The sequence below is a fragment of the Pteropus medius genome, unplaced genomic scaffold (assembly GCF_902729225.1).
Source record: "Pteropus medius unplaced genomic scaffold, Ma_sr-lr_union100, whole genome shotgun sequence".
NCBI classification, from domain to species: domain Eukaryota; kingdom Metazoa; phylum Chordata; class Mammalia; order Chiroptera; family Pteropodidae; genus Pteropus; species Pteropus medius.
Window position 1 is genome coordinate 3,137,547 of NW_024344253.1, and position 12,025 is coordinate 3,149,571.

At 37.7% G+C, this 12,025-nt stretch overlaps 1 protein-coding gene across 1 annotated transcript in view; it reads right to left on the reverse strand.

Annotated features, from left to right (window-relative positions):
- The window catches only part of PLPPR5 (phospholipid phosphatase related 5), an 89,188-nt gene that overhangs the window by 50,714 nt on the left and 26,449 nt on the right, over nucleotides 1–12,025 (reverse strand). The window contains exons 2-3 of the mRNA XM_039869551.1: nucleotides 4,784–4,916; nucleotides 1,387–1,637 (exon numbers count right to left, since the gene is read on the reverse strand). Coding sequence (XP_039725485.1) covers nucleotides 1,387–1,637; nucleotides 4,784–4,916 — 384 coding nt within the window. The remainder of the gene's footprint in view (nucleotides 1–1,386; nucleotides 1,638–4,783; nucleotides 4,917–12,025) is intronic.

Genomic DNA, 12,025 nt, shown 5'->3' on the forward strand with positions numbered 1-12,025 from the left:
GAATGTGAAGCAGAAAGCAAAGCCGATGGGCTAAGGAAGTGAGGGGAAATTAGAGGAGCAGAGCTGGGAGCACAGTGCAAGGGCAAGGAGGGAGCTGTAACTCACAAACTGCACGGAAGTCAGAAGACAGTGGAACAGATAATGAGTAGAATGGGACTTGATCCTTAACTTTCTAAAAATTGTCTCGATAGGATTTTTTAAAAGTCCAGGCAATGCGAGATGGAATTAGCTTGGCTAAAAATTTTCTAAAATGTTAAAATAGATATATTTCCAGTCTCCAAAATTATCCTGCCATTATGACTGTTATGTACAATGCTACGTTTCCCCTTCTAAATTGTCCTTTTTTTAGTAATCTTTATTTCTAATCTCGAGTGGAGGTGTCACAGGGTATATTCTTTCTGCTTTTAGAGATAACCTGACATAACTGAATGAAGAACATTAGAAATGTTGCCATAATCAAATAGCTCTTTGAGGGTAAAAATAATTCCTAGTTTTATTCAAGTCATTAGAAATGATCAAATTTGGTTTCAAATCGGTCTTGTCAATGAGTTGAAATCAGAAGGAAGTAACTGTTGGCACCATTGGAAAGGAGAACCCCCAAAAACATTTAAATTCTCTGACCTTCTCGCTGTAGCTAAGGAAAGGCTACAGAGCATACTTTTAGAGTCCACTTGCACTGCTACAAGGTGGACTCTGGTGACAGAGGGAAAGGCTGAAGGCTGGAATTCTGGAGTCAAGAGCTGCCTGCCAAGGTTGCCCTTCTTCCTCTCCTGCGGATCAGTAACCACCCACCCACGACCACTTATTTCCACCTATGGGTCCTAAGATAGCTGCATTTGGGGCCTGACTCTTACCACTAAAATGATGACAAATAAGAATCAAGGAAAAATTTAATATATAAAAACATTTTGGTTCTACAAGAAAATATTAAAACACTAGTTGAGATACTATGATGATATGGTTACCAATAGCAAAAGAGCTTTCTAGAAAAAGAATGCCCCTTTCCTTACCCCCACCAGGGAATATTAGAGCTTGAGTAAGCAGCTAAAAGGCCTGGGCAGTTCTCTTAATTGTGCTTTTACAAGTTTATGGGAGGACTGCCACAGGACAAATTTGCTTCCGTTAAGCCCTATTTAATATAAAGACAAACACATCCTCAAATAGAAATGCTAATGGCTATATTTTTAACACAACCAACTACTCACATGTAATCTCATGAGAGTCAACTGACTTATTTATTCGCAGTACAAACAGCTATTATTAAAGACAAATTAAATGGTCTACAGGAAGCTGTTAATGTGACTCCCATGATGGCTGGAAGAAATCATGTCCACACCGGGAGAGTGACAGAGTGACAGACTAAGACTGGTTTGTAATCGTACTTACTGTCAGATACATAGCTGCATAGACACTGAGAGCCGCTTCTTTGGACGGGAATGTTTTCCGCGCTCTCATGATGAGATCTGGGTTGCCCGTGCAGGCCTCTTCCCCACTGATGAACTGTGTGTACTGCTGACACCCCAGCGCTGTGTAGTTGGGCTTACACAGGGCGAGGAAATGTGGAGCCAGATTCCCTGTGACCACTTGTCCTGCATTTACAAAGATGTCTGTAGCAAACAGCCCAAACGTATAAATTCCTGAGGAAGAAAACACACCATTTTAACTCTCTTTTTTTTTTTTTTTGTATTTCAATTTACAATAAACCAACATGGAAATATTTCAGAAACCATAAAATAGTTCATACATACGTATATACATACGGTTCTTTCCATTTCATTCCTCTCCAGCTACTTACTCCCTTTGCTTGCTGGAGTGGTGGGAGTGTTAAATTATTTAACATGTTGAGCTGTCTACCACTGGCTACATTTTTATGCATGGCAGGTTTATAAGCCTCGAGATAAAAGAAGAAGATATATTCTAAGACTCTACTTGGGTGATATGATTTTTTAAATGAAGACATGTTTCCCTAAAGAGGGCTCAGTCTATCACCTTCTGCTAATGTTAGCAATCTTTATTTTTCCCTATTTTGAAAATATTTTTTATCTTACTACCATAAAGCAAAGCAGTTGTCTCCCCTATTTACGCTTTTTAAACCCATTCAGACTGATATTAACTCTGCTGGAGGTGCCAATTAGCAGTAAAATCCAACGCCATCAGTCTTCATTTAAATATCATGGAAAATCTTAAGTAGCAGAATGTTCTCAGAGTAATCTCTACATTGCTTTCAGAAACACATTTTTAAAAGTCACCTATAGCTAGTAACTTAGTCCCACCTTATCTTTCATGAATTTTAATTTATCAAATTTGGGTCAATTTAGTAAACAATAAAACTATCAAAATTATAATTTTTAATTATCTTCACAGTATTAAAATTTACTTGCTTTGATTAACTAAAGGTATAAAATTAAGTACACAGATCTTTTTCCTCCCTTTTGTAAGGAACTTACCAGTTTACTCAAATACTGAAAACATTTTCTAAATTTAATGTCATTGATCATTGTTGCCAAAACTTATCTTTCTATTTAGGTAGGGTAGACAAAATAAATTCTTTGGCATCTTTTTCTATTAAACTGAGAGATACAACATTCAAGGATGTGGTACCGGTGTAAAGAAATCCATTCTTTTATAATTTTGGAAAATAAAATCCATCAGGACATTTTAAAAACTATACCAAAATATTATTTCCCAGTTGGTTCATTAAAATGTCATATAACTCTATTATAGTAATTATATGCTTTTCTTTTTAGCCATATATTTCTGGATTATTTGTTTCCTAAGCCTTCACATAATTATTGGCTATTGTGTCAGAAATCACCAGGAAATTTGTTCAGGATCAAATAATTTTCCAATATTCGATGAATGGTTATTCTTTCAATTTCCAAAATATTATATAAGATCATAAAAGGTTCATGAACATAAACCTGCACATAGCAAAGCTCTATGAGTATGAAATAGCAATGAAAGAAAGACCTTAGTTCTCTCTTTATTTAAAAAATTTTAAAGGAAATAATAAAAGCCCTTTCTTTACCTCTTACCAGCACTCCTTGTGTCATACAAATTAAATGTTATCAGAAGCAGAAATTTGGGAGAGGCAGAGAAATGAAAGAGAATAAAGCACAATAAAATGTTCATTTTACACAATTTCTCCTTCCAAACATTATGGCCTAGTCCAGGAACCTAAATGACATCTTCGTCTCTATTCTTTGAAATCTAGGCTAAAATGTACTCATTTTATTTAACCAAACCACTCTCTTTATCTGGTATAAGTTTAAAATAAAGAAATATCCTGACACCTGTAAAGTTCCCAAATATGCTTTAGAATGAAAATGTTAATGCATCAAGCCCATGGCCAATACTATAGTTGACTACGAAGATACTTATTAAAATGAGATCCCATGAGTGTCCACTATGCTGACGTCCAGAATAAAAACACTATAAACAGTGATGTCCTGTTATGCAGTAATGCTTTACTTACAAGGTTCCTATTTTATTACGACAAACTAGAAAATCCAAATCTTGATAAATGAGGTAGCAAGAAACAAATGAAGCACTCCTAAATACTTCATAAAATCATATAAGAAGAAACATGGAGACTTAAAACACACTTACTTCGTGCCATACATACTTTAGAAATATGTGTGCAAATGCAGAAAAAAATACTTTACTTAAGTGGGCATAATATAATTTGCTTAATGGTATTTAGAAAAGTGTGAATTTCATCAGTTTTAGTTTTGAGTACATTACTGCTTATTTTGTTATTAAATAACTCTCAGGCAAAGAAAAATGAGTCAAGAACACAGTATTGATGCATGTGAAGAAAAACTTTTTAAAATTTCACATGAAAGTTATCCCTACCACAATGTAAATGACAGCTTTGGAGATGTGTAACTTGATGGCAATAAGAACAACAGTCTTAGATATGAAGACCTTCTGTTTTCAGAGAGATTTAAAGGTACAACGACATTTGATTAGACTTTATGTGAGTTTAAATGATCTATGCATAATACCTAAAAGTCTTCATCTTGATCCTATTAATATGAGAAATATATTGAAGGGTTATAGTATCCTTAATCTTAATCTTAATAACAATCACAATTTATTTCAAAGGATGTTTAGTATATACAGACATAATTTTTTATCTGGTAAGTCCAGGAGATAATAATTTGTATTAAATTTATTGTGTCAGTAAAAATTTTGTCTTGGTCGTTTCTATTGAATTGAGATGATTTACAACACTTCATCAATGTTCATATTTGTTAGTGCTAGAGTTTGAGATTGAAAGTTAAAGTATCAGTAAATCTTGTCCTCTAATAAAATCAATACATTTTGTTGGTTAAAAAAAAAAAAAAGCTCAGAAGTGCTGCACAAAATTCAACATCTGATAATTTTAACAAATACAGCATGTCTTTTATTTGATAAGCTACTTTTCTTCTCCTTCGTGATGTTCAACAATCTAAGTTATCGTTCTCCAAGCATTGTTTCTGAAATATCATAAACACAGTAAATCATTTCTTTAGTTAAGTAATTTTTAGTTTCTTAAAGAATATTAAACATCCAAGTGTAATGTTTTTTCTTCTTTAAAATAATACGGAAATGACAACTGATGTGGAGTCTTACAATTTGAGAGAGTAGTATGCAGGGCTTATCTTTAAAACTAAGGTGAAACATTTCAAAGAAAATATAACCAAATACTTGCATACAGTTAAAATGCTGGTCATTTTAAAGATTAGCTTATACATAAATATTGTTTCAGCAACAATAAAAACAATTCAATGACACATACCAAGAAATCGAACAGTTCGTCGCACCAGTGGGTTTATATAGCAACAGTCTCCGGTTAAAATAGTTTTCTCCTGGTTTTCAAAATCCCTTGTGGCCAGTTGTAGGCAAAACACAGCAGTTTCTCCAACTATTATCTTGCAAGGAAATAAAAGGTTAAAGAACTTTAGAATTTAACCAGTGTAATGGAGAATGTTTTTATTTTAAAAAAACAAACAAACAAAAAAACACAAAAAAGAGCTTCTTTGAGAAGTGATAATCTCAATAGAAAAACGGAACCATATTTGCTTAACCAAATCCTTTTATTATAACCTTATTTCTATGTATCTAACCCATATTTTTCTCAATTCGAGGGAGTATTAAACTAATAAATTATGAATACAAATGTTTTCTAAAAAACTTCATTAAAAAATTAAATTCACAAAAGATTTTTGCTTCAAAGTGGCAATCACTTATTTTGCTGTGTAATTAATGTCCATACTTTATTTTTAAGTAATTGTATCTTGTTTAACTTTGACACTGCCATAGAAATCAGAACAATTCTCTAGAGTAGCTAGAATCTCAATTCAAGTTCAGATCTATTTTGACCATAGCCTCTGTCTAGAAACTGGTGAGCTTTTCCTCCACCTTTTCTGGGTTAAGCTGGGTCAGCCCCTTGCTCCCTGCTCTGGCTTCCCAATGCCCAGGGTACACCCTGGAGCTCCACCACATTCCCAGCATGTCTACAGTTTTAAGAGGAAAGTGTTGGGACACAAAGCACCTCATCAGGACCTCTGCAACTTCTGGGGCCTCCAGGAGTAAGAGAACTGCGTACAGAAAAAGACTTCCCTGGTCCCTTTGACACACACGCCAGCCCTCCAGCAAAGACCCAAAGCAGCTTCTCATCACCCTTTCTAACTCTGCCGTTATTTCTCTGAGAGTCTGTTTTCACTGAAATTTTCTCATGTTTCCTCTGCGTACCTTGATTCTTATGGAACTGAGGATCTCATGGTTTGGTCATTTGTCCCCCATCACCTAGACGGGGGCTCTTAGTCTGGAGTCACCGGCTGCCATTTTCATTAGATCCTCACAGCCACCGGGGGGTAAAGAGCATCACTGGTTTGCTTTCTCTCCCGGGAGTGGGAGACGGGGAAACATGACGGTGCAGGGGCAACAGAAGCCAGACACAGGGCTGCTAAAAGCTTTGTCACTTCGTAGTTTTCCTTGATAACATTGCCTTTCTTTTGTGAACTAATAAATGAAAGCTGTTTCCAGAGAGAGCTGAGGTGACAAGTATTGTTAACTGAGCTGACTGAGAAGGCACGTGGCGTCTCCTCCTGCCTGTCCACGGCGCCGGGGACACGCGCGAGGGACCTGTGGCCTCGCTGCGGACTCTACCCGCTTCCTGCCGGGCAGAGGTTCTAGGGGGCGCTCCTCCCCCACCTTAGCGAAAGCCCTCCATTCGTTGGGACATGAAAGAAAACGGGTCGGGGAGACTCTACTGGCATAGAAAGTGTAGGCTGGCACGGTAAGCACATAGCTGTCAACTCTCACTTCATTTCTTGCATCTGCCTTCTATTTTCCTTTTGGGTTCACAAATCTCATCTCACCCCCACTCTCCCTCTGCCAAGATTCAACCTGGTATGGAATGTGATAAGATGCTCACCAAAGGCTCAGGAGCCGATACCAAAGGGCCCTCACTGCTTCCCCTACCCAGCCAGGTTGTGTCTGAGGAATTGTGCTGTTCCTTGAGTCACAATCCCCTGCCAACTGCAACTTGATAGGTATGTCCTTGGAGGCAAGACCTGGGCTGGGGAACCTCACCTGGCCCGCATTCCACAGACCTCCCCAAACTGAAGTCCTGTGTCCCCTATTATACTCCATGCTCTCATTGAGTCATCCCATTATGCTTTATTGAACTCAGTATTAACATTATGAAGCCTCTTGAGCCCTCACTACAGCTTATCAAGCTGGACCTACACAGCTCCCCCTTCCTAAATGGCCCCATCTATACCTCTTTCCCATCTTTGAGGACAGATGTGGTATTAGGTCTCTGTTTGGCAGTGAGTAAAAAGCCCCATATTGCTGATGAAACCAGCACCTACAAACATGCAGGTGTGAACCGTAAATCATCAGTATAAGCGTGTAAAATACTGTTAAGAGAACATAATTGCTCTCACACTTCAACTCCCACAGGCTGACTCTCTATTGTCCAAATTCCTTAGTAACAAAATTATGAAGTAAAGTTTTCCAGGAAGATAAAATCATTGCAGATGTTCATCAAATGTCAAACTCCAAATAGCTTTATGCTTTCATTGACAAAAATCCAATATGAAATTCCTCTCCTCTTCAACTGGTGATGACTCAAAGATATCTATGCATTATTAGTTTGATATTGGTACAAGAAAACCATTTCATATGTAATAGCGCAGTCGAGGTCATGCCATCAGTGTGATGGTACCTGGCAAGTGTGTCTCATATGCTTCAGATATATGTGAAATAATATCTGAAAAGCAATTTTAGCCTCTAAAAGTATAGCCATGGGATATACAAAATTTTAAATGTAAGAGGGGTTTGGGTTTATATTTAGGTTCCTGTCGAACACATTGTGCATTCTTGATAATTACAAAGTCACATATATATATAGAGAGAGAGAGAGCGAGCCCATATCCATTATCAATTTCAAGCTAGTCAAGGAAAGTTCTAAGCTATACAAAGAGGTAAAATAACTACACTGGGTATTATCGTTAATTTTGTGTCATGATATTGAGAAATAAGGTTTCTTCTGTGTATATATTAATTTCAACACCCTTGCTATATAAGGCAGTTGCTAACTTAGTTTTTAAGTGGAACCAAGGTTAGAAGAGAGGAAAATTAATTGAACTAAAGAAATAATATAGTTAGTGACACAATCGTTGCACAATCCCTCCCAGTAATTAAGAAACTATATATTTCACAATTTGACCACAAAAACTTGTATTCTTGTTTTCATACTAAAAAGTTGCTGTGGGAGGTGATTATCTAGCCTGGACCAACATTCCCTGCACACCTGCCTCTAGGTGACTTACACCAAAGGAATGTCTAGATGCATTATGTGTGTCAATTTCAGACCAAAGAGGGAACAAAAATCAGGGGTGTCTTCATGTTCTCTTTCCCCATCTGCTGGCTGGAAGCAGAGCTATTTCTGGGCCCAGCACTTGGTGGCAGAAGATGGAAGGACTCAAAGTCCTTCAGTCAGCAGCCCTGCACTGAATTGTCACGTGAGTGAAAGATAAACTCTAATGTGTAGAGCCAGTGGAATATGGGAGTTTATTTGTTCCAGCAGCTAAAACTTGCTAATTTCACCATTTTTAATAAAGAGGGAGCAAGTCTCAGGCTCAGAATCCAACAGAAAACAATAATTTGCTAGAATCGAAAAACACTTATCTTCTATTTACCAAGTGATATTTGTATTCCATTTATGGTAATGATATAAGTTTCCTTTTGTAATAATTTTCTAGTAAAGTAGAATTATTTAAAGAAAAAAATAAATGATAGTTGAGGTGGTATTCATCCATCATAGAAAGCACGAAGGTGATACCTTCATAGGAAAATTTGGGAAATACATAACATAATAAACACTAAATTAAAGCTTCTGCACAGCAAAAGAAACAATCAACAAAATGAAAAGGCAGCCTATGGAATGGGAGAAAATCTATGCAAATCATATATCTGATAAGGGCTTAATGTGCAAAATATAGAAAGAACCCTTACAACTCAATAGCAAAAAAAGCAAACAACCCAATTTAAAAAAAAAAAAAAGGGCAAAGGAAGTGAATAGACAGTTTTTCAAAGAAGGCACACAAATGGCTAACTGACACATGAAAAGTGCTTGACATCACTGATAATCAGGGAAATGCAAATCAAAAGCACAAAGAGCTATCCCCTCACATCCGTTAGAATAGCCATCATCAAATAGACAAGAGACAAAAAGTGTTGGCGAGGAGGGGATGTGGAGAAAAGGGACCCTTGTGCACTCTTGGTGAGAATGTGAACTGCTGTAGCCACTATGAGAAACAGTATGGAGGTTTCTTAAAAATTAAAAATAAAACTACCATATGATCCAGCAATCCCGCTTTTGGGTGCTTATCCAAAGGAATTGAAATCAGAATATCGAAGAGATATCTGCAGCATTATTCACAATAGCTAAGATGCAGAAACAACCTTAGCATCCATCTATGGATGAATGGATAAAGATGAGGTACATATAAAATGGAACACTATTCAGCCACGAGAAAGAAATTCTTGCCCTTTGCAACAAATTGGATGAATCTTGAGGACATAACGCTAATTATGCTAAGTGAAATAAATCTGACAGAGAAAGACAAATATTGTATGTTATCAATTACATGTGAAATTTTTTTTAAAAGGAAGTAGAACTCACAGAAACAGGCAATAGATTGGTGGTTACTAGGGGCTGGGGTCAGAGGAGTGGAGAGATATTGGCCAAAGGGAACAAATTTCCAGTTATAAGATTAATAAATTCTGGGGATCTAGTGTACAGCCTGGCAATTATAGTTAATAATACTGCATTATATACTTGAATGTTACTGAAAGATTACATCCTTTTCCCCAAGCTTTATCAAAATATAATAGACAATTACTTGCTCATATTTACATTGTACAATCCAATGAGTTTTTTCAATTATAACTGGCATACAATAATATATTAGTTTCAGTTGTACAGTATAATGATTAGAGCTCAAGTGATCACCCCATTAAATCTAGTGCCCTTCTCCTCCCTTACATATTTATTATATAGTTGAATATTTTCCTTATGCAATGCTTTATATCTCTGTAACTATTTTGTAACCATCCATGTGTATTTCTTAATCCCCTTTGCCCTTTTCTACCATCTCCTCCAAACTCCTCTCCTGTTGAGTAGCTCACAAAATATTCTCTGTATCTACGAGTTTGTTTCCATTTTTGTTGTTATTGTTGTTTATTTTGTTCTTTAGATTCCGCATGTATGTGAAATCATGTGGTATTTGTCTTTCTCTATCCGACTTACTTCATTTAGCACAATCTAGGTCCATCAAGGCAATATCTTTTCCTCCCCTTCTTTTTAGTCTGTGTGTCTTTCAAACTGAAGTGAGTCTCTTGGAGGCAGCATATGTAGTGGTCTTGTTTCCTTAGCCATTCAGCCACCTTATCCTCAGGTTGGAGTACTTAATTCTTTTCCATTTGAGGTAGTCGTTGACAGATATATAGTTATTGCTATTTTTTATTTGTGATTTTGATAAATGGTTTTTCTTCTTAAAGAATTCCCTCCAACATTTTCTACCATAGTGGCTTGGTATTGACGAATTCCTTTAGCTTATCTTTGGGAAGCTTTTTATCTGTGAATGTTATGATCTGATATGATAGCTTTGCTGGATAAAGGATTTTTGGTTGTAGATTCTGGGTTTTCATCACTTTGAATATTTTGTGCCAAGTCCTTCTATCCTGCAAAGTTTCTTTTGAGAAATCAGCTGCCAGTCTCATAGGTGCTCCCTTGTAGGTAACTAACTGCTTTTCTCTTGCTACATTTTAAGATTCTCTCTTTGTATTTAACCTTTGGTATTTTAATTATGTTGTGTCTTGGTGTGGGCCTCTTTGGGTCCCTCTTTTTTGGGACTCCCTTAGCTTCCTGGGGTTTTATGTCTATTTCCTTCACCAAGTTAGGGAAATTTTCCATCATTGTTTCTTCAAATAGCTTTTCCACTTCTTGTTCTCCCTCTCCTCCTTCAGGTACCCTATAACCTAGATGTTTTACACTTAATTTTGTCCTGAACACTCCTTAAATTATTATTATAGTCTTGGTTTCTTTTTTCTTGCTATTTTGATTGGGTGTCCTTGGCTTCCCCTTCCTTTACCTTGGTTTGATCCTCTTCTTCATCCACTCTGTTCATTCCCTCTAATATCCACTTCATCTCAAATAATGTATTCATTTCTAACTGGTTCCTTTTTATAATTTCCACTTCCATTTTTATGTTTTTTTTTTTTATCTCTTTGTTAAAGTTCTCATGAGTTCATCTATTCTTCCCTTAAGTTCATTGAGCATCTTTATAACCAGTGTTTTGAACTCTTCATCTGTTAGATTGCTTGACTCCATTATTTCTGGATCTCTGTTCTGTTCTCTCATATGGTTTCTGCTTCTTTGTCTTCTCATCTTGGATGCCTTTCTGTGTCTGCTTCTATGTACTAAGCAAAACTCTTAAGTCTCCTAGTCTTATTAGTGTGGATTTGTGTAGTAGGTGTCCAGTGGCACAGTCCTGAGAGGGGTTCAGCTGCAGGCCAAGTTTAGCCCCAGCCTGTGCCCCTCCAGGGCCACCTGTTAAGATTCAGCAAGCAATCCACAGATGCTGTGCTTATTGTTGCCTCCAGAAACCACACCAGAAACCGAAGTCAGCTACCACCAGTGTGAGTCTTGGCGCTGCTCAGCAAGTTGCACAGGACTCACCAAGGACACAACTGGACGTGGCTTGGGTGGGGCCACAACCTGGGGGAGGTGGAGTTTCAGAGAAACCCCTGGGCAGAGCGACCTCTGTTATTTAGTTGATGAAGTCTCAGCTATGGCGGCGCTGAGTCTGCATACTGGGAGGGAGGAGGGCTAAACAGGGAACAATGGTTGCCACCAGCACTTCTGCCCTGGAGAAAGCCTGGTTCTAGTGCTGGTGCTGAGTGCAAGCAGGTTCGGCACCATGAAAGTCCGCTGCTGCAGCCTCTGTCCCACTCAGCCGCTCGAGACCAGGCAGCCTCGCAGCCTCTCCTCCTATCTTCTGCTGTTGCAGGGTGATTCCTTAGTTCTCTCCCTAGTTGTAGGTGACTCTGCTTGCTGTTTGCTCCCTGTTTGATCTGGTTGTAAGAGCAGATGAGCAAAGCCTCTCTCATCTACGCCATTTAACTTTTTCCAATTCTTAATATTTTAACAAGGAGTCCTGTGTTTTCACTTTGTCCTAGAACCCGTAGATTATGTTGCAGGCCCTGCTTAGTACTATTGGGCCTAACCCAGCAGGGTCGTCAGGCTCAGTGGGAAATGACCCCATCCCTCCCCCACTCCTCACCATGGAGAGCCCCCAGCAGGTAGAAGATCTAAAAGATTACATCTTAATTATTCTCACCACACACAGACACACACACACACACACACACACACACACACACAACAATAATAATGCACACACTAATTATATGACATGATGGAGATGTTAGTTAACCCTATGGTGGTAATCATTTTGCAATATAT